Genomic DNA, 23614 nt, shown 5'->3' with positions numbered 1-23614 from the left:
CATAATGTCATTTGTGTATATTATTTGGAGAGGCACTTTCTCAAAATATGTTTTGCCCTATGCTTGAGTTGCTTTCTCTTTTCTTTCCCCAATTCAGGGGACCCAATCCTGCCTTGTGCATGCTATGCAGGCATTCTTGCACTGAGCACTCCCATAGCTCAGGCGATGAGTTTGCTGGTGCTGTGTGTGTGGACCCCACTGATGACCACATCAGGAGATGCAGCTCTGCAGGTGTTTCCTCCACAATGGCAGATGGTCTCTTGCTTCTTAAAGGTCTTTTATACCAGTGAATTTTTTTAAAAAAACTACATCCAACTTAGCTTTTCTCCCCATGAATAATACTTAGGTGGAATATTCTAGAAAACTCAGGCTTGATTTCTCTCTGTGTTTAGAGTAGCTCTGTAGCCCTGGGAATATTGTGTGATGGTTTTAGGTTTAAGGTTAAGAAAACCTACTTAATGCCCTCTACATGATGAAAGGCTTGATAAGGAGTGTCCCAGTCTGATGTGCTAATATAGTGGCACTCCTTTCTCCACAAAAGAATCTTAAATTAGCTTCTCGAGAGACCTTCACCATAATTTTCTTTCAACAAAATGGCAGGAGCAGATTTTGCAAAGATCTCAATGTGCGTTATAATATAGACTTCTGCTTTTGTGGTAAAGATTGGAAGACCTCTGACTAATCTTACAATTGTTACACAAAGTACTTTCTGTGAACACCCCCATCTCCCTCCCCAAAAAAAGCCAACTCTTTCTTCTGATTGGCAGAATCCTGGTCTCTGGACAGTAGTCACTGTGCTGCTCCTTTCCTAGCAAACCATTTTTTTCCTGTAATCTCACAGCTGTGTCCTTATTGGATTGGCATTGGGAAAGAGGATGGAGCATTCAGAAACACCTTAACATCATGTGTCAATGTCTCACAGCTGTTCTGTCTCAATTAATTGTGGCTTTGAAACATTTTGCCTGATTTTGGAAAGGTACTACAGGAGAGCTGACTCATGGTGTCTGCTTTCATGGTGTAGACTCACATACTCTTATTTTCAAACTCTTCATCCATTTGTATCCCAGCAGTGACCCCTGCACATAGCAGAGAATTGGACCTTGTTTTCATTCTGTCTGCTGATCTCTACCTTAGGAAAGGATTGTTCAGTCAATTGCCATATAATGTCACTGTTGATGTAGTTCGATTGATGTGTGCCCTTTTACACTCTTCTATTTTCTTATGTCTTTTTCCCCTCTATTCCTCTTCAGGACGTTGTTGTTCTTAAACTGGCCATTAAGCCCAGGGTTGCTGTAACACTGAGCTACATGCCCTGCCCCTTTTAAGTTGTATTTTGAGAGAGAGTGAGGCTACATTTCAGAGGTTGGGCTAGAATTTTTGACCCTCATGGTATGGTTTGTACCACTATCCCAGGATACTGCTCAAGTTTTGTCGTTGTTATTGTTGTTTTCTAAGAAATAATTTATTCAATGATTTTTTTCAGTTTTTTAATGTATTGGCTTAAAGATGTGTCATCATGTGTAAAAAATATGCTCCCTTGGCCAAAACCAAAGATGGCCTTGTTAGAGACCTGGCTGTTAAACCACAACACAAGGAAACAAACACAGACTCCAATTTTGAATCAAACTAAATCAAAATTTTATTTATGTACCCAGGAGCTGGCCATGTCTGTTTGTCCTCAAACCCCAGGCTAAAGATACTCCAGCACTCTCAGAACACATTTGTTTTAAATCAAACAACAACTCTTTTTTTAGAGAGAGGGGGAGAGAGTGAGAGAGACAGAGAGAATTTTTTAATATTTATTTTTCATTTTGGGCAGACACAACATTTTTTTTTGTATGTGGTGCTGAGCATCGTACCCATGCCTCAGGCACGCCAGGTGAGCGAGGTACTGCATGAGCCACATCCCCAGCCATTGGAACACATTTTTTTTTGAATTTTTTAATACTTATTTTTTAGTTCTCGGTGGACACAACATCTTTCTTGGTATCTGGTGCTGAGGATCGAATCTGGGCCACACGCATGCCAGGCGAGCGCACTACCGCTGGAGCCACATCCCCAGCCCATGGAACACATTTTTATAGCACAAAAGTTTACAAAGAGGGGTGTCTTGAGAACTTACAGATACCAGGATTTGGACAAGCATCATACAAAGGCAGGTAGTAGGTTAATGAACTACATGGCTTAACATTTCAAGGTAGGGAATAAATTCAGATCCCAAAATCAGAATGTATGAGGTACCACTGAAGTTTCAGAGAGGTTGTTATCTGGTCAGGGGGGGGCAAGTATGGGTGAGTTCAAGGCATGGGCAGGCATTCCAAGCAAGTTTAAAGATTGCAGTAATTTATACGAAAACAAAAATTAGTTTTCATGAGTTTTGGATGCAATGGATCCCAATCTTAAGAAGGAATTAGGCAGGGTTTCAGAGTTATGTTCTCAAACCCACTATATTTATGCTCCCACCCACTTCTTTGTACCACATAGGAAAAGGGCTGGGGATGGAGCTCAGGGATTCTGTACCCCTGCCATGGATTCAATGCCCAGCATGGGAGGAGGAGAACTTAGAGTTGAGTTCTCAGCCCTAGACAGGTATGTGGCCACTATTCCACACTTGAGGAAACGTGACTGTTTATATATAATGCCCCCTCCCCATGGTCATTGGGAATGTTGGTAGGTAGACTGAATTTGGGCCAGTGCACAAGATGTGAAAGACTTCACCAATTCAAGCTAAGAGTAAAAATAAAGTTGTATTCACTTTCTGGGAAGGGGCAGATACTGAAGCCAGAAATAGACAGGCAGTCAGTACAGACAGGTAAATGGAGTCAGGTCTGATCTAGGAGGCCAATGTTGAGAGAGTCTGGCAAGTTGGAGACTGTCCCCTGAGGGATAGAAATGTGAATTCCTTCAGAGCCCTTGCTCTACCCTCATCAAGGACCTGCCCTTGCTTCTTCCTGTTACTAAGGTAGCCTGTCCCAGGATTGCCCCTCCCTAAGGGCAGCTTTTAGGGTGTTAATGTGTCCTTAGCTGCTGCATCCTGCCCTTCCCCCTTCAGCCCCCCTGTTTGTCACCTTTGTGCCATCTCACCAAGCATTCCTGGGGGTAGTCACCAAGGCAGGAAGGAGAAAGATAAGGGGAAAGGCATGGAAAACACAGGAAGGCTAGGACTCATAGAAAGGCTGAACACCTTGCTTCTGGGAATACCAGGATACCAGCTATGGCCCCCTCTCCCTCCTGGGGAGAAGCCTATGTTACCTCATAAAAAATGAACCCTGCTTTGCGTGCTTGCCTGGGCTCGCTTCTCTAATGTTCAAACTTCAACACGTGAGGGGGCAGAACTCCCCAGTAACCAGCGGTATCAACACCACAGGCCATATGTGCCCCAAGTGGGGTTTCATACGCAGGCTTTATGGGCCGAGCTGAGCAGGGTTATTGTTTCTTCCTGGTTTAACTATCAGTTGAAACCCAGGAAGCTGAGAGCCCTGGGTCAGCAGCTAGGGATATGGTGCTTACCAGGCAGGAGCAGGTGGCTTGTGGCTTTTCTCGAAAATGTTGGTGCCTCTGAACCACTGATAAGGAAAGAACACAAGGGAGGGGACCCTTCCTGAGATCAATTCAGGTCAGCCTGTGCAATGGGGTGAAGTGTGTCAAGGGGGCACGTGACCATAAGCTCACAGATATTTTATGAGACCCACAGATGTCTGAAGCCACAAATGACACCAAACCTACATACAGTGTGGCCTCTACACACATGCCTATGACTGATTGCCCTTTCTATAAAACCTGAGAGTCCTAGACAGCCCTGAAGAGAGGGCGGAGGACATGGTGCCCTGGTCTTCCTGGTGTAGCTTCACTGATCAAAGTTCCTTTCCTGCTTGTCATCATGACCTTTTGTGTTTGGATTTGGGGTAAAGAGATGACCTGTTGTGTGGGGTCACCAGAGTCCGATGGCTTCCAACAACTCCCTAATAGTGGAATGTAGAACATGGACATTAAGCACAAGGTGCTCCTTTTATTTCAACCCCGCATTGCTGCCTTAGGGAATTGCCTCCCACACCTCCTTCCCCTCCATCCTGCTGGGGAGAGAACACTGAGCCAAATCACCAACACCAATTGCTTCCTTTCTTAGCTCTATCTAATTCCTCAAAAGATAAGTAGTCTGGAGGTGATGAGAATTATTAAAATAATTGTCAAACTGTATTTATTTTCACATATCAAATATGTATGATACATATGATATTTTTAAATATTGTTTCAAAAATTTTGAGACTATCTCTTGCTAAGTTGCCTGAGGTCACACCAGCTGATACTATATATGTATATAGGTATCTTTTTCTTTGAGGTTCTGTTGAATACTGCCTGTGGGGCCCGACCTCTGAGCTAGATCATCAACCCTTTTAATTTATTTTAAGGTAGGCTCTCCTTGTTTGTGAAGCCAGATTGAAATATTGTAGTGTGTGTAGCTAGGTAAGTGGGGTCTAATATCAGGTCCAATAAAAAAATGCAATCTGATCTGATCCTGGGAAACCAAAAAAACACCTGAGAAGTGAAGTGTTCATGTTGTCATGGCCTTGGGCAGGTCCTAAATAAGGGTTAATGAAGTAGCTCCCAGTAAAACAGGGAGATGCCCATCAAACCACCCTAGGCTGTTCCTGCCCAGGTTTCTGCTCCCTGCCCCACCAGTCTCCCACCCTTTGTCCTTGCCACCCATATCCCCTACCATGTGCACAATAAAGGGAAACAAAGGACAGGAATGTTGGAGGACAAAAGAAGACCTTAGGTTTAAGAGGGAGAAGCCCTCCCCCTTCCAGGGATTCTGCCTTTTGGGTCCCCTTCTTCCTGGGGTGGGGGGAGTCTTTTGTGCTTTCTCTTATTAAACCTTCCAGTTTCCACTCTCCATCTGCTTCTGTGGTGTTATACTGCAGGATTTGGGAAAGCAAGGACTCCTCATGGTAACCAGCATTAACTTTTGTTGATTTTCACCTGACCTTGGGCTCCTCCTGCCTTAGACTCCTTAAGGAACTAATTTTTGTATTTTTTTTTTAATTGTAGTTTGCTTCTGTGGTGAGGTTAAAACCCAGGGCATCACCCGTGCCTGAAAGCACTCTCCCTCAGCCAGAGCTCAATCCCAGATGTTACCCTTTGTACCAAGTTCAAGCAAAGGCTTCCCACCTGGATTAGTTCCCAGCCCAGGAAAGAAGCTCCACCTGAAAAGGGCTGGGGCCAAGGATCTGCCACTCTAGCCAGTTTTGGTTAGTGATTGGATAACCTTAGCTGTCAGTCACAATGCAGAGGCCTGATTGGAGGCGCCCCATTAGGGTTGCTGGGTTGGAACTGTCCAATCAGATCCGGAGCAGAGAAGAAAGGGCGGGCTTTGGAAATCTCGCGGCTTTTCTTCTGGACCAACTTTGCTCCTCCCTTTCCGGGCCCCATGTGCTCTGCCAAAAGGCCTCGGTGATTCTGAGCAGCCTGTGCTTCCCTCTATCTCTGGTGCCTTGAGGTCCTCAAGAGAACACCGGGTCCTCTAGAAAGAAAAAATGGTGAGTATGTGAGGAGGACTGAAGGGACATGGTCAGCACCTGCCTTGGGGCCCCGCAAAGGGGTGAGCTGCAGAGCCTGGCGGAGTCACCTCTGGAGGTTGCCCTGGGTCTCTGTCCCCTGCTCCTGGGGGTTGGGCTGGATGGTAGAATCTTGAAGCCACCTCGCTGGCGGCTGACCCTAAGCCTCTGTCCACTGGTCCCGCGGGGTGAGCTGGATGTTGGGTGTGCGAGGTTGGTGCAGAGGGTGCAGTCTAGTCCTCCATGGCGCATGGCCCTGCGCTTCTGCTCTCTGGCCCCTAGGATTGGGCTGGGTATCCAGTCCCTGAGGTCAGCTGCGGAGCATGAGGCCCAGTTCCCGCTGGCAGGTGGCCCTGGGCCCTGTCCCTTGGCTTCCATTGTTGAATGGGCGGCTCCTGTCCCCAGCTTCCCCTCCCCTCCCTGCTGCTGGTGGCCCGCCCCCACTCTTCCAAATGTGTAGGAAGCAGGATCGCAAATCCACTTTCCTTCCCCCGTTTAGTTCCTCTGAAAGCTGCTGTAGGTCTTTCAAATTGCAGCTGCCTCCTGTGTTCTAAAATGCCCCATCTTTTCCACTTCCCGTCATGAATATCTGGTCTTCCTCCTGTGTTTCAAATGGACACAGTCTATTAATTTTCACTTTTTCTCTACTGATATATTTCAAACAAATTTTGTTTTTGTATTGCAGTTCAGAACTAGAGAAGCTTTATCAGTGAAATCCTCAGGCATACCCCCCCCCAGTTAAAAAAAAATGAGATTGTATCTCAGTTGCTTGGGACACTGGCCTACAACTACTTCTTCTTCTTCTTCTTCTTTTTTTTTTTTTTTGAGAGAGAAAGAAATTTTAATATTTATTTATTTTTTTTAGTTTTGGGGAGACACATCTTTATTTGTATGTGGTGCTGAGGATCCAACCCAGGCCGCATGCATGCCAGGAGAGTGCACTACCACTTGAGCCACATCCCCAGCCCAGCCCTCCAACTTGTGATCCTCTTGCCTCAATCTCCTGAGTCCCTGGAATTACAGGCCTGGGCCACTGTCCCTGGCAAGAATAACACTTTTGTTTTCTGTTTCTGAATATCATACTTGAGGGAAAAGAATAGTCACTTGACACATGCTGTGTTCCCATAAAATAGCTACTTTAAATGAAATAAGGCAGTGGGTTATTGGTACTAGGGATATTGAATCTTGGTTTACATTTACAGCCCTTTTTTGTTTGTTGTTTGTTTGTGTGTTTGTTTTTGGAAGAAGTTATTTATTTTACTTTGTTTCCATTACTTATACATGACAGTAAAATGCATTTTGACACATTATACGTAAATCGAGTGTAACTTCTCCTTTTTCTGGTTGTACCTAGTGTCCATTCACACTGGTCATGTAGTCACATATGCAAATAGGATAAAATGTCTGATTTATTCTCAGGCCCTTCATCTCCAGCCCTTTTATATTTTGTTTTCAAAGTGGATCTGGCTATGTTGTCCAGCCTCGCCTGGAACTTGTGATCCTCCTGCCTCAGCTTCTCTAGGTGATGGAATTAAAGGCACTGGCCACCATACCTGAGGAAAATAGTTTATTTTGACCCAAATACTAATGACCATATTCAGGAATATGGATTCAACTTATCCTGAATGATGTATGTGTTTTAACCAGGAAGAGATTACATTTTTTTTAAATACCAGGGATTGACCCCAGGGGTACTTAAGCACCGAGCCAGATCTGCAGCTCTTTTATATTTTATTTTCAGACATGATGTCACTAAGTTTCTTAGGGCCTCACTAAGTTGCTGAGGCTGGCTTTGAATTTAGCTGTTCTCCTGACCTAGTCAAGCTGCTGGGGTTACAGTTGTGCCCCACTGTGCTTGGCTGACAAGGTCATTTGTGAAAGAAAGTTAGGTATGAATACATTAACCAATTGCATTGGTAGGATCATCAGATGAGTGGCTACAGAAAAAAAAACGGGGGCTGGGGAGTCTCTTCTGTAGTCTGTTAAATACATTGTTAGCTTTGGAAGATGGTGGTGATATGTCAGGTAAGGTTGCATTTGTTTTGAGAATTTGGGACTAATATAGAAATTAAGGTAATTGGCTATTAAAGGGCTTTAGAGGGCTTGGGATGTGGCTCAAGCGGTAGCGCGCTCGCCTGGCATGCGTGCGGCCCGGGTTCGATCCTCAGCACCACATACAAACAAAGATGTTGTGTTCGCTGAAAACTAAAAGAATAAATAAATATTAAAAAAAATAAAGGGCTTAAGACATCAGATGAGAATTTTTGCCATCCATCCAGGACCCCGTTTTACTATCCTCATGGTGGTGTAGTTTCCCAAAGTCACGTGGTCTGAAGGTTCATTGATATAGAGCAAGTTCATAAAGAACTTCAGTTCACACCTGGGAAAATCCTCTGCTTCTCTCTTTATCTTTCTTGGGTATAGACAGCACATCAGATTTCTCAGGCTGGTTTTCTTTTGATACCTCAGAGAGTCCTATGTTCTCAGCCACTATCCTTTCCTGGGTTGCCACCATGTGCCCACAGCTGTCCTGTGCCCTGCATGGTTCAAGGAATTTTATGCCCTGGGTCAGCTCCTCTTAGAGGGCAGCCTAAGTTGTGAGGTACAGCCTCTTGGGGGCTCAGCTGAGGTCTTGGGTCTAAGGAATGTCCCGGAACAAGCCTCATCTAGACCGCTAACTTCTTGGGATCTTGTTTTCCCCAAGCCCTGTTCCCATTCCTTGGAGACAGGTGGACAATCAGCCTGTGGATGCTGGTGGTGAGAGGCCATATAACCAGTGATTCCTGACCCTTGCATTCTCTCACAGTGTGGAGGAGCAAAAACACTCCCAGCGCATAAGGACCAGCCACCCCAGTGCAGAGCTGTGAAAATCTGAAAAGCCTCATAGCCTGGAGTCATGGTCTAGGTCTCATGGGAGAGTGATCATGGAGTATTTCAGTGAGCATGCCCAGGTGTGAGGATGTCCCAGCTGGCAGGGGACCTTCCCTGCCTCTTGAGCCTGATATGTTTGCTCCCTCAGCACCAGCCATCTGTGGTTATCACTGTGAAATGATCTGCTCACTTATCTGAGGCCCAAGTTTATTTATTCAGAACCAAATATGATGAAAATGATAAAAGAGGGAAAAAAGAAGTGGAAAAGAAAGCCTACTTACATTTCCATTCTACTTACATTTACATCCTAATTTATGGCAAGGTGCACTGGTGCACAGATGTACTCCTTGCTTATCCAGAGGCTGAGGCAAGAGGATTTATAGTTTGAGGACAGCTTTAACAACTTAGCGAGACCCTTTGCAACTTGGTGAGACTTCAAATACTGGGGATGTGGTTCAGTGGTCAACTGCCTCTGGGTTCAATCCAAGGTATCAAAAAGAAAAAAAAAATGTGTCTTATCCTTGGGCCACCCCTTTGGGAATTGGACTGTTAGCTTATGAAATTTGGGAGTTACATGAATTCTCTCTGTCTACACTCACTATGATCACTACAAGATTTTGACTGATCTTAAATATGGTCTCATTTCCATTATTAGAAGTAGGGTTTTAAGTTCACCAAGAAGCACAGCACACCTGGCCCTGGATTTCACAGAATTTTCTAAAATGCTCAGGGGTTTTCAGAGAGTGTAGATCATGGAGAAGTTCAGTCTCCTTAATCTCCTTGGTAAGAAATTATATCATCTTTCTATTAATTTCATTGTATTTTATGCCTCTCATTTTGTACCTTTCCTGTTATAATCATTTTTCATCATTCATGAGATGAAGTTTAGTACAGTTATATTTGTGTGTGTGTGTGTGTGTGTGTGTGTGTGTGTGTGTGTGTGTGTGTTTGTGCCCTGGTTCAGATTGAACCCAGGGCCTCATGCATGCTTGGGAAATGCTCTACTGTTGAGCTATATCCCAGCCCAAGAAAGTGGACAATTATTGATTTATTTACTTATGTATTAAGTGGTGGGATTTAAGCCAGGAACTTGCTCCTGCTTGTTGTCATTCAAAAAATACTTTCAAATTGCTGAAAGCATTTTTTGATGGTGGGTGTGTGTTTCCCTAGGGATTAAACCCAGAGGCACTTGACCACTGAGCACATCTCCAGCATTTCTTACTTTTATTTTTTTAATTTATTTTAAATTAATTTATAGTTGGAGATGGTCAAAATACTTTAATTGTGTTAATTTTTTTTTTTTTTTTTTGGTAAATCTAAGTTTCAAACCAAGTGCCTCAAACACGCTCGGAATGTGCTCTGTCACTCAGGGAGAGCCTCTTTTCCTGATTGTATTTTTTTTTTAAAAAGAGAGGTGAGAGAGAGTGAATTGTTAATATTTATTTTTTAGTTTTTGGCAGACACAACAACATCTTTGTTTGTATGTGGTGCTGAGGATCGAACCTGGGCCGCACAAATGCCAGGCAAATGCGCTACCGCTTGAGCCACATCCCCAGCCCCTGATTGTAATTTTTTATTAAGACCAAGTCTGACTATGTTTGTGATTGTTTTGCTCCATTGCTGAGGCTGGCTTCAGTCTTGTCATCTTCCTGCCCTGACTTTTCTAGTTGCAAAAATTGTAAGTGAACTCCACCAAACCAGGAGTTATAATGACTTTTAAAGATAAGTCACCCATTTCTCTCAAAATGGAAACAGTATTGAAAATCAGTTTCCTTGCTTTTCTTTATAGTTTTGAAATTTGCATATATAACTCTTACTCTTTCCTTTACTCTTGCATTATTATGAAAAAGGTATTCAGTATATAATATTGTTTCTTCTATATATATATATTTGTGAATCTTCCATGTTGTGGTAGTTGATTCATTTTTTATTGAATTTATTTTTCAGAGCAATTGTAGTCTTATATAGTACAGTAGTTAGGGTTCTCCATTGGAACACAATAAACAAGAAGAATGAATACAAATAGGGGATTTGTTAGATTGTCATAGGTGACTAGAAGCTGGAGAGTCCTCTGTGGCAGTCTGCTGGCTGGGGAGCTGGAGAAGTAGTAGCTGTGCTGCCCAAGATGCTGAAGCCTCTGAACAAGAGGGATCAATGGTGCTACCCTAGTCTGAGATCTAATGCTTCTGGAAACTCCCTGGAGAATCACTGGCAGAATCAGCTTTGGAAGAGTGAAGAAGGCAAAGTTGATATCCTCAGGCAATCACAGCAGCAGTGGAAAACCCATCTGTGTAGAATCCAGCTTGCATCTGCAGCTGCTACCATGTTCTTGCAACTTTTATTCCATGCAAGCCACCATCCTATTTGGATGACATTACCTACACTTAGGAAGGTTTTCTTATTTGCTATCCCACATGCCAATCACTCCTAGACACAACCTCATGGATGTACCCAGAAGTCTATTAATCATTAGTGTCTCTTAATTCCATCAAAGTGAACATTCAAGTGAATCATCACCCATAGTATCATACACCTCTTCTCTAGCTTATAGTCTCCAGTGTTTTCAACATCTTGTACTTGGTATGCAATTCTTTTTATTAATTTCTAGATTCAGTTAAGTAATGTTTGTGGAGGTATTTTGCATTTATGATCATGAGAGTAATTCATAGCTGCCTCATTTTATCAAGTTAATTTTGATAATAATGTAACATATGCCTCCAAAGGAATTAGAAGGTGTTTTCTCTGCTTCTGCATTCTCAAAAGAAATGTAGAAAATTGGTGGCAGTTCTGGAGTGTCTGGTGCCAGCCTGTAGGATGTCTAAAAGTCCTACATTTCACTTTTTTGATGGTAATTAGTTATTGAGTCAGTTTCTTCAGTAGGCACAGGCTCATGTGTTTTGTGTATTTGTCCTGTGTATGTTGTAGGAGATGGTCTCTCTGAAATTATTGGGCCACTTCCTCTAAGTTATCAGATTTGTGTCAAGTGCATGTTTATGATATTGTTGAAGAGCCCGTGGATGGTAATGGTGGGTATTTTAACTCTAATGGGTAGTGTCTGTGTCTTTGGGTTTCTTATTTGTTTAAAGTTATTGTATTTCTCATACGTTTCTTCTATTTATTTACTTTGATGTGCTGGTATGGATTCAACCCAGTGTCTCACTGGCGCTAGGCAAGCTCTCTACACTGAGCCATAACCTCACTCCTGTCCTCTGTTTCTTTAGCCACATATTAGCTTGTCAGAGATGGTGATGTTCCTGCAGAACTTGGTTTTGCTGACTGCTGATTTCTTTTTTTAATAATTGTTCTTTCTTAATTTTTCAAAATTGTTTGTAGATCTTTATTTATATGTGGTGCTGAGAATGAAACCCACTACCTCTCACATGCAAGGAGAGAGACCTACAGCTTAGCCCCAGCAACAGCCCCTGCTGATTTCTTGATTGTGGTTTCACCAACACCTTCTCTTACTTGCCTGTGGTTAATTTATACTTACCTTGCTCTTTTTCCTCTCCTTTCCTTAAGTACAAGGGTCAATGATTGCTTTTATCTCTTCTTTTCTGGAATGTGCTTTGGATGCTGTAGAGACCCCCAATGCACCATCTGTGCTGTTTTTTCATGTTGGACTTTTATATATCATTTTTCTCAACGTGGTCACATTTTCCCTTAAGTCACCTCTTCCTCCTGTGTTTGTTTAGAGCCCTGTGTTGCATCTCCCATTGCTTAGAGGTTTTCCAGCTGCTTCTGATCTGATTTCTGCTTTAACTCCCATGTTCTTTGAGCCTACTTGGGATTTCACTGGCATTGCATACTTCTTGAGGTGAGGCTTATGGCTCAGAATGTGGCCTGTTCTGGGTGGTGGTACTGTGATCCTGAGAAGGCTGTGTGTTTCACTTTGTCTAATGGCCAGGGAAGCCCTCTGGTCTGTTGCTCTGCTACATGATCACAGACCCAGCAGTGTTGTGGTGAGGTCTCCCAATGTAGCAGTTTCTTCTTCCTTGTCCTGGGGACTTTTGTATGTCTCTGACTGATGTATTTTGACTTTTTTTCAGGCGCATGCCTACTAACAATTCAAGACAGTTACTTGAAAATTTGGCTTAGGGCCCCCACATCCTTTTTTTTTTTTTTTTTTTTTTTTTTTTTTTAAGAGAGAGAGAGAGATAGAGGAGAGAGAAAGAGAGAAATTTTAATATTTATTTTTTATTTTTCCGGCGGACACAACATCTTTGTTTGTATGTGGTGTTGAGGATCGAACCCGGGCCGCACGCATGCCAGGCGAGCGCGCTACCGCTTGAGCCACATCCCCAGCCCCCCCCCATCCTTTTAATCTTAGCAGTTCAGGACTCATAGGCAGGAGGATCACAACTTCAAAGGAAGGTTCATCAAGTTAGGCTCTGAATGACTTAGAGAAATTCTCTCTAAAATAGAAATAATTAAAAATAAAATAGGGCAGTGAATGTGGCTTATTTTTTATGCACCCTTTGGTTCAATCGTTGGTACAAAATATAAACGAATAAATGAATAAATGAATAGAAAAATAATTTATCCCAGGGATTCTGGAGTCTTGTCTTACTCAGGCATGGTCAATCTCACGTCTGTTATTTTCCATTCATGAGTTATGTTTTGCTGTTCCTCAGTATTCTTTTTTTTTCTATGTTTTTTTTAATATTTATTTATTTTTTTTTTTAGTTTTGGGCGGACACAACATCTGTGTATGTGGTGCTAAGGATCGAACTCGGGCCGCACGCATACCAGGCAAGCGCGCTACCGCTTGAGCCACATCCCCAGCCCCCCTCAGTATTCTTTGTATATTTTTTTAAGTGAATGAAATATGTTTCTTGGGGCTGGGGTTGTGGCTCAGTGGTAGAGTGCTTGCCTAGCCTGCATGAGGCACTGGGTTTGATTCTCAACACACATACAACTGAAAAAGGTTCCATCAACAACTAAAAAATAAAAAAAGAAAGTGTATTTCTTCCTTTTTTTCTATTCTGTGGTTTCTGTTTGTTGAAGGCTTCATGCCTTTGCCTAGAGACTAGGTGTCTGAGCTATGTTTAGCAAATTATTTTGTATTCAGCTCCTTTAAAAAATTTCCCTGAATGCTAGATCATCCAACAAAGTGAAAACTGTAGCCGTTTCAGAGCTGACAGGCTGTGGTTTTGCAGACTGACACCCACCAGCTGTGGTCTCTGACATTTCACCATGAGGGCTGGCCACAGCTGCAGGTACATATAATGCAGTAGCAGATGCAGCCAACAAAGTAGCAGAGAAAGAACAATCCCTCTTCAGGTTGAGCATAGTAAAAGTCCCAAATGTGTATGAGTCTTTAGGCCATTGGCAAGCTTGTTCCCATATAAGAAATAAAAAATTCACTCTCCAATATATTGCCCCAATTTTCTTTCTTGATGTCCTCAAAGCTTGTTTATGTATAAAAGTAAAAGCTCTGATGTTCTCTGGGCTCACACTTTGGGAATTATTTTTCTGGTCTGTAGTGCCACTAATAAAGTGTTGATGCCAGATCTTAGTGTCCCTTGGCCTCATTTTTCCGTACACCAGAAACTAGAGAATAACAGAAGAAACAGCAAAACCTCACTTGTCTGGTTTTTGTGAGTAGTTGTGCTGGGGCCTGTGCTTTAACACACAGTGGTGCTATTTAAAACTCTGCTATGTCTTTGCTCTGCAGATTCCCACCTGGAGAGCATCCAGTGCTGAGCATGTGGATCATGGTCCTCTTTTTAATGTTTCCTCCTTGTCTGTGTGAACTTCCTTCTTTCATCAGTATATCGTGTTTTTATTTGGGGGAGCATACTGTGGAGTAAATCCTGGGGGGCTTAACCACTGAACAAAATCCCCAGCACCTTCCCCCTTAACTTTTATTTTTGTTAACTTTCATTCAGGATTTACCAACCTGCTTAGGGCCTAACTAAGATGCTAAGGCTGGCATTGAACTTGAGAACCTCCTGCCTCAGCTTCCTAGACCTGGGTGTTTTTAAAACCTGATTTTTAAAAGAAACTCTCTGAAGCTTTCTTGGTGAAATTTTAGGTGATGGTTGAGTGGGTAGACAATAGTTTGCTTTCTCTGTAGATGCATGCTGTTTGTTTAATTAAATCCTTTTGAGGAATTTCTGCCTATTTTTTATAGTGATTACTTCTGATGTAGAAGAGTGAGAGTTGGTTTTAGACGTTAATATATTTCCATGGTTGAGCTGGGGTTGTGGCTCAGTGGTAGAACACTCACCTAGTACATGTGAGGCCATGCATTCAATCCTCAGTTCCACATTTTAAAAAATAAATGAATAAATAAAGGCATTGAGTTCAATTACAATTAAAAAACAAAATATTTAAAAAATATATATTTCCATGGTGACTTTAGTATGAATTGCCCAAAATCGAAGAAGATGTGCTGTGTGTAGTCTGGAGTCATAGAGGGTCAGGATGAAGGGATCATGAAGGTCAAACCATGGTTGCTGCACTGCACTCTTCCATATGACTGCTTCACGGAGCTGTTGGGAAACTTTCAGGGCTTTGGGGCATGATGACATTGTTGTTCTGATGGTTTGGCTTGGTTTCCACTTCTGTTATATTTCATGGCTGTACTGAGATGATTCCAGGCTCCCTGTTGTGTCATTTTGCTCTGAGTGTTGAATTTTTTTCTTTCTTCCATTCATTAGGGGATTGTATAACATGTTCTTCTACAAAACTACATTTCCACAGGTGCAATGGTGCATGATTGTATTCCTAGCAGCCTTGGAGGATGAGGCAGAAGAATTATAAATCTAAATGTTACCCTCAGCCTCTCACAAGGCCCTGAGGAAGTTTTTGAGTACTGTGTCAAAATGGCATATGTGCTGGGGATGTGGCTCAGTCATTAAGTGCCCTATGTTGAATCCCTGCTTTTTTTTTTTTCTAAATGTTTCTCACCACAAATAAATAAATAAAATAAAATTTCTTTTTTTAAAAAATATATTTTTATTTTTTAGTTTTTGGCGGACACAACATCTTTGTTTGTATGTGGTGCTGAGGATCGATCCCGGGCCGCACGCATGCCAGGCGAGCGTGCTACCGCTTGAGCCATATCCCCAGCCCCAAAATAAAATTTCTTGTAAGCTCATTAAAAGTGTTTTAGTGTTTCACATTTGAATGTGTAATAAATGGATTTTTGACTATGGAATTGAGGAGATAGTGCCTTTGGCTGCCCAGATTCCAGTTTGCCTGGACTATCATTGTGATCTGTATCCAAGACACCTGCTCTCACTCATCTTTCCATGCTGTGAAGGCCAGCCCACTGAAGCCTTCCTCATGGTCTCTTGCTCACCTCTGCTGATACTGTGCTGCTTAGGATGTCACATGTTTTAACTCCTTGAGAATGGTTGTATGTCAGTGGCAGGGGCACTTTCTGGTAGGTGATTTTTTGGCTGTTCCATCATGGAGCAGACATCATAGTAGTGTTATGATTGTACATGGAGTGGCGTGTTTCACACCCAAACTGTGTTAGATAGGTGAGGATTCTGGGTTGCAACACTGCTTCTTTACCACACCCTGGAAATGCTTCTTCCTTAGGTTTGTTTGAACCACCATCATTACAGGCAGGAGGAAATTCTTTCACAACAGACACCAGTGCACATGTGGCCCACTCTTGACCAAAGTGTCCTTGAGTGGAACATGGCTATGTGGAACATGACCTTATGGTAGTGAAGTGATTGCTTTTCAGTAGGTTATTGACAATCCTTGCACATTCACTGTTGCTATGAGATTTAGATATTCGTGTCTGCTGTTCATTAAGAAAAATGTTTTGAGACTTATAAAACTTTGCAATGTTGTTGTTTGGACAAGGTGACATCTTTGGGTCATTGAGTTCTATCTAAAACATGTTCCATCTTTCCCCTTACCTCATTCTGCTTTGACAGTAACCTTGAGAACTCATCAAATGTTTGTGTTTATTAATCATTGTGCGTGTTTTCTATTTTATTAATTTTGTTATGGAGAAATGCACCTGCAAATATATAATTGTTCTCTTTGTGTAATCCCACAAGATGAATGCAATCTCCAGTTCACAAATTGTGGCAACTCGAGTGTCAATTTGTCTGTATGCTGTCTGTAGGGGAATCTTCTTTGTGATCCATGCTCAGAAGTCATGGGTGGGGACTGTTCTAGGCATTTCCTTAAAGAAGGACCAATAGGCTTTCAGAAAGAATCAAGAGATCAGTGAATGCCGTGTTGTCTATATTAACTGTGTAGGCACAGTGACCCACTGTGGTTTTCAGAATCTCTCTAAATTGCTGAGTTCTATGATTGCAACAATTTCATACTCAGCTTTCTTTCCTAAGGGTAAGTACTATTGGGGATGCTAATATTAGGTTTCCACTGCAGAGAAGGCTGTTAGGACATGTAATAGAGGTGTAACCAACAAAGTGACCCAGGATTCTGTCTTACTTCCTGTCAGCTCACCAAGGGAATGAAGTAAACACTTAGTTGCTTTCCTTCTGAGTGGTCCAATTCTAGTGTTAAAATGTGTGTGAGGAATTGAGTGCAGGAAGGATTTGATGGACCAAATCATGGAATTTCCAAACCAGAAATTCATAGAGTCCTCTGGACATCAAGTATGTTGAGTACATATTTCTTCTGCTCTCAATCTCTCCTGGCCTCCACTATACATTTGTGGGATATTTTAGATCTCAGTGACCTTTGAGGATGTGGCTGTGAACTTCACCCAGGAGGAGTGGGCATTGCTGGATCCTTCCCAGAAGAACCTTTACAGAGATGTGATGCTGGAAGTCCTCAGAAACCTGGCTTCTATAGGTAATAATGATGTTTTTTTAATTAATCAAATAGAGAACTCATGTTTATTTTGGTCATTTATATAGAACATGAAAAGGGAATACATTGTTGAATTATTGCAGCATAAAAGACACCTACAATTTGGCAAAGCATTTCTGTCTCCTAAAACTTCATAAAGATTGTTCTGGTTTCTCATTTTAGAAAACAAATTGAATGAAAAAAACATTGAAGATGAGATCAAAAATTCTGAGATCATTCTAAGGTAATTGTACCCACAAGAGAAGTTCTTGAGAGAATCTGAGAATGTCACATAATTTTTTAAAACAGACCAACTCAAGAAGTATGCACAATTTGAAATATATTTATTCTTATAAATTTTTTTACCAGAAATATATACTTAACTGTAAAAGATATTCAGTCTTTTCCAAGTACATGACATGCCAAAAGTATATGAAATTTCATGTGAATAGCACTATTTGAATAATCACCATAGAGCGGTTGCATTGCAAAGGATTTTTTCCTTTCAATCACTTGATTTTCAGGCAATTTGAACACATCAGAAAACCTAGCCTTTACCTGATGTTGGTAGTAATGTAAGCCTAGAACATATAAATAAGTATAAAATCATGAATGAATCAAGCATTGACAATGTGCTGGTCATTCTTCATAGAAGACATGTGGTAAACTTCAACGGCCAAGAAGATAGTGTGGGAAAAGTTTCAATGAAATTCCAGTTCTTAACTGGACAAAGAAAAATTTTAATAGAGTAAATTCATGTGGTTGTTATATGTGTGCCAAAGACTTCATATGCCCTTCATTCCTTCACAGGCAGATCACATCTCACACTGGACACAAATGCTACAAGCACGAGGAATGTGAAGAGAAGACATGTGAATTTAAACAGCACAGGCAATCCCTGGATTCTCTCAAAAGTGTTCACACACAAATGTTAATACAAACTGGAGATGGACTCTATGAAAGTACAGTATGTGGGAAAGTCGCCAGTTGTTCCAGTGACATTCAAAGGCATGAAGATACTCATACTGGGTGGCAACCCTATGAAGATCAACAATGTGGTGAAGCCTCATCTTCTCCCACAGATGTTCAAAGACACATGAGAACACAAAGTGGAGGTAAACCTTTTCAATGTGAGGTGTGTGGGAAAGCCTTTCATTTCTCCTCTTTATTTAGAAGACATGAAAGAATTCATTCTGGTGAGAAAGTCTATCAATGTAAACAAGGTGGTCAAACCTTTATTTCACAAACAAGTCCTCAAAGGCACAGGATCACACACACGGGGAATGCTCCTTTCAAATGTAAGGTATGTGGGAAAGACTTTGCTTATCCCAGTTTACTTAGAATCCATCAGAGAATACATACTGGAGAGAAGCCCTATGAATGTAAGCAGTGTGGGAAAGCCTTTGCTAGATCCAGTCACCTTCAGATTCATGGAAGAAGGCATACTGGAGAGAAGCCCTATGAATGTAAGCAGTGTGGCAATTTCTTTGCTAGTTCCAGTTACCTTCGCATACATGAAAAATCTCATACTGGAGAGAAGCCCTATGAATGTATGCAGTGTGGCAAAGCCTTTGCTACATCCACTTCCCTTCAGATTCATGGAAGAACACATACTGGAGAGAAGCCCTATGAATGTAAGCAGTGTGGCAATTTCTTTGCTAGTTCCAGTTACCTTCGCATACATGAAAAATCTCATACTGGAGAGAAGCCCTATGAATGTATGCAGTGTGGCAAAGCCTTTGCTACATCCACTTCCCTTCAGATTCATGGAAGAAGGCATACTGGAGAGAAGCCCTATGAATGTAAGCAGTGTGGGAAAGCCTTTGCTAGATCCAGTCACCTTCAGATTCATGGAAGAACGCATACTGGAGAGAAGCCCTATGAATGTGAGCAGTGTGGCAAAGCCTTTTCTAGATCCACTTCCCTTCAGATTCATGGAAGAACACATACTGGGGAGAAGCCCTATGAATGTAAGCAGTGTGGCAAAGCCTTTAATAGATCCACTTCCCTTCAGATTCATGGAAGAAGGCATACTGGAGAGAAGCCCTATGAATGTAAGCAGTGTGGCAATTTCTTTGCTAGTTCCAGTTACCTTCGCATACATGAAAAATCTCATACTGGAGAGAAGCCCTATGAATGTATGCAGTGTGGCAAAGCCTTTGCTACATCCACTTCCCTTCAGATTCATGGAAGAACACATACTGGAGAGAAGCCCATTGAATGTAAGCAGTGTGGAAAAGCCTTCACTTGTTTCTCTGGCCTTCACTCACATAAAACAATTCATACTTCAGAGAAGCATTATGCATGTAAGCAGTGTGGCAAAGCGTTTGCTAGGTCCAGTAACCTTCGCAGACATGAAAGAACACATACTGGGGAGAAGCCCTATGAATGTAAGCAGTGTGGGAAAGCCTTTGCTAGTTCCAGTTCCCTTCAGATTCATGGAAGAACGCATACTGGAGAGAAGCCCTATGAATGTAAGCAGTGTGGCAATTTCTTTGCTAGTTCCAGTTACCTTCGCATACATGAAAAATCTCATACTGGAGAGAAGCCCTATGAATGTAAGCAGTGTGGCAATTTCTTTGCTAGTTCCAGTTACCTTCGCATACATGAAAAATCTCATACTGGAGAGAAGCCCTATGAATGTAAGCAGTGTGGCAATTTCTTTGCTAGTTCCAGTTACCTTCGCATACATGAAAAATCTCATACTGGAGAGAAGCCCTATGAATGTATGCAGTGTGGCAAAGCCTTTGCTACATCCACTTCCCTTCAGATTCATGGAAGAACACATACTGGAGAGAAGCCCTTTGAATGTAAGCAGTGTGGAAAAGCCTTCACTCGTTTCTCTGGCCTTCACTCACATAAAACAATTCATACTTCAGAGAAGCATTATGCATGTAAGCAGTGTGGCAAAGCGTTTGCTAGGTCCAGTAACCTTCGCAGACATGAAAGAACACATACTGGGGAGAAGCCCTATGAATGTAAGCAGTGTGGCAAAGCCTTTGATAGATCCAGTGAGCTTCACTCACATGAAAAAACTCATACTGGAGAAAAGCCCTATGAATGTAAGCAGTGTGGGAAAGCCTTTGCTAGATCCCGTTTCCTTCATATTCATGGAAGAACGCATAGTGGAGAGAAGCCCTATGAGTGTAAGCAGTGTGGAAAAGCCTTCACTCATTTCTCTGGCCTTCACTCACATAAAGCAATTCATATTTCAGAGAAACCTTATGCATGTAAGCAGTGTGGCAAAGCCTTTGCTCGTTCCTCTAGCCTTCATTTACATAAAAAAATTCATACTGGAGAAAAGCATTATGCATGTAAGCAGTGTGGCAAAGCATTTGCTACATCCAGTCACCTTCGCAGACATGGAAGAACACATACTGGAGAGAAACCCTATGAATGTAAGCAGTGTGGCAAAGCCTTTGCTAGTTCCAGTGACCTTCAAAGACATGGAAGAACACATATCGGAGAGAAGCTCTATGGTTGTAAAAAATGTGGAAAAGCATTTGTTACATCTGCTCAGCTTCACTTACATGAAGCAACCCATAGTGGAGAGAAATCATAGTCATGAAAACAATTGGCAAAGTCTTCTGTTAATAAGCTTTCTCTCATTAACATGTAATAAGTTTTCTGTAGAAAAATTCTTAGAAAAAAAGAAAAATTCTTTGAATATGAAATATGGTAAATCAATATTTCTTGTCCAATTCAAAGAGAAGAAAGTGCTCACATGTTTGAATCTATCTATAGATAGTACTGGGGATTTAGTCTGGTGGTCATTTATTACTGAGCCATGGTGAAGGCGATTTCCCACTCACTGTCTTGACAGGGTCATAGAGACAATTAATGCTGGTAAAGCCGTGCTGGTTGGTGGGAATCCGAAACCATGAGACCCTTTTTTTATATAATTGGGACTTTTCATTTTCATGCTTATGTTTCTGACAGGAGGCATGAGTGTGTTAAATGCCAAACAAATTAAATATCAGATGCCTAGAACATAACAGGTAGTTCATGCATTGAAGGCTGTTCTTCTATCTGAGTACACTGAGGACAAATGTGGTAATGGACAACAAACATCCTCTGAAAGGTCACAAGAATTTCAGGCACCACATCAATTATATCAACTAGAACCCAAGCTCATATTTCCAGCCTCTTAGAAAACCTAATCATTATGCTTATTTTACAAAGCCCACCATGTGTAGTCTCATTTTTGATTGAGGAAAGTTATATTATACACTTAGGAAAGTTAAAACATTTAAAGATATAATCTTCTCTTTTTATAAACCCTTTTTTACTTTACATAGGATTTTATGATGAATATAGTTAATATTGGTGGAAAGTGGACTGATGTTTACAACTTATTTTCTATTGAGAAAAATTATAAAGATATGAGAACTAGTGCACCTTGACTGAGAAACAAAGATACTCTTTGAGAAAGCAGCTCAACCAGTTTTATGAGAATACATTTAGGAATTAATTAAAGTAGCTTTATAAGATTTATTTTTACAACAATGTTAGAAATATTATCCTATTTACATTTTGGGGTTTAGAAATTCTTAAGTTTTTAGTTGTATGGGTTTCTGATATGTTTTAAGAATGATTTATAAACTTTAGGATATTTTAAGTGTAAGATTTAAGGGGGCGTTTTTAGATGGGAATTTTAGATTAGAAATAAAGTAAAGGTGTACTTTAAATTTTAAGGTTAATGACAGGTTAGGAGACTTAGAGTCTGGTTACGTAGTTTGGCATTAGTTAATAAGAAAATAGTAAATTTTGGGAAAATCTGAAAAATGTAAATTAGTGATGCATTTTATTAATGATTCTGTACTTTTAATAATTAAATAATTAAAGGTCATATCCTGGAAAATGAAAATTAAATTGTATAATCAATGGCGTATCTGAATCTACAGTGATGAGAAAAATTGCAATAAAAGATCACCCAGAGAAAGCTGCATTAGCTCTCTCTCTGGAGATTGCTCCAACGGAATGACTCCTGTCTCATCTTTTTGTGAACACCACTCATCCTTCAGGACCCCAGCAGAGCCACAACCTTTTTCCCTTTGGTTTTGAGACAGGGACTTGCAGAGGTCGTTAGGGCCTTGCTTAGGTGCTGAGTTTGGCGTCACAATTGTGACCCTTCTGCCTCAGACCCTGAGTCTCTGGGATTAAAGGCAAACACTACTAGGTCTAACTGAATAATGCTTTAAATGTGAAAAATTCGGAAAATCATTCCATTTTCCTTGTTGCCTTCAAAGTCATTTCACTCACACTGGAAAACAACCCTCAGCATGGGGAAGATTGGGTACATTCTGTCAGCTTCCCATCCTAGTCCCGCTTTCCTTCTTTTATACGAAAATACTCACAGAGAGAAGCCCTGAGAATGTGATTAATGTGGGAAGTCTTCTAATTTTCCCAGTTTTTTATAAGGTCTGGGAAGACTCTTCTGGAAAGATTCATGCCAAAATGAATAAATCATATCCAAGTAAGTGTTCAAGTGTTTCCATTTTGTTCAGTTGTATGAAAGGACTCATACTGTAGAAAATCCTGTGGAAAAGCCATGTGGGGCAGTATGCAGCTTTCATGGTTTCCTTCAAAGACATAAAGGGATTCACATGAGGGAAAACCCTTCTGTTCTTTAAACAATGTGGTGACACTTTCACTTTTCCATATTCTTTTTGAACATCATGGAAGAACTCACTCTGGAGAAAAGCCTTGTATATAAAAATGTGGTGAGACCTTCAGTTGTTTCAAATCCATCTAGACTTATATAGACTTGAGAATTTTTTATTTTAATTTCTTTTACTTTTTTTTTTTTGTACCAGGGATTTAACCCAGAGACACTTAACCACTGAGGCATATCCTACTTCTTTTTAATTTTTTTTTCAAATATTTAGACATGGTCTCACTGAATTGCTTAGGTCCTCACTATGTTGCTGAGGTTGACTTTGAACTTGTGATCCCCTGCCTCAGCCTGCTTTTCCAGTGGAATTACCGTCATGCAACCCCTTCAGCAAGAATCCTCTTTTTTTGAGGAAACCATTGTAGGCGTGTAAAAAGGGTCTGTGCCTTCATTTCTTTCTATTCACAGGTAATGAGAATGCACCCTGGGTTGGATGTAGGAATTGTGTCAACATGAAGATGTGAAGGCAACATGTTTCTCCCAGTTAAATATCTCTTCTTTTTAGATTTAATTTTTCTGTCTGTATTTTTTGCATTTGCAGTCAACTATCCGATAGGATAACATAATCTTATATTTACTTTGTATGTGTGTGCAAAATCTAGTGTGTAGTATGATTTTGTACGTAGAAGTATGCTATACAATAGTACAAAAGATTTGTAGTTAAAATGTATTAACCTGTATTTGCAGCATTTTAATTCTTTTTTAGAGTTTTCATCTCTCTTCTTCC

The 23614-nt window shown here is 41.2% G+C and overlaps 1 protein-coding gene across 1 annotated transcript in view; it reads left to right on the top strand.

Annotated features, from left to right (window-relative positions):
- Positions 1-23351, top strand: part of LOC308638964 (uncharacterized protein) — a gene marked incomplete at both ends in the record, with an annotated part of 72494 nt that extends 49143 nt beyond the window's left edge. Inside the window, 4 exons of the mRNA XM_081276892.1 lie at positions 17090-17216; positions 17397-17457; positions 18024-18931; positions 23296-23351. Coding sequence (XP_081133018.1) covers positions 17090-17216; positions 17397-17457; positions 18024-18931; positions 23296-23351 — 1152 coding nt within the window. The remainder of the gene's footprint in view (positions 1-17089; positions 17217-17396; positions 17458-18023; positions 18932-23295) is intronic.
- Positions 23352-23614: the final 263 nt, after the last annotated feature.

The sequence above is a fragment of the Spermophilus citellus genome, assembly GCF_964194105.1.
Source record: "Spermophilus citellus genome assembly, chromosome: X".
Taxonomy (NCBI): domain Eukaryota; kingdom Metazoa; phylum Chordata; class Mammalia; order Rodentia; family Sciuridae; genus Spermophilus; species Spermophilus citellus.
This window is presented reverse-complemented; position numbering and strand designations above follow the sequence as displayed.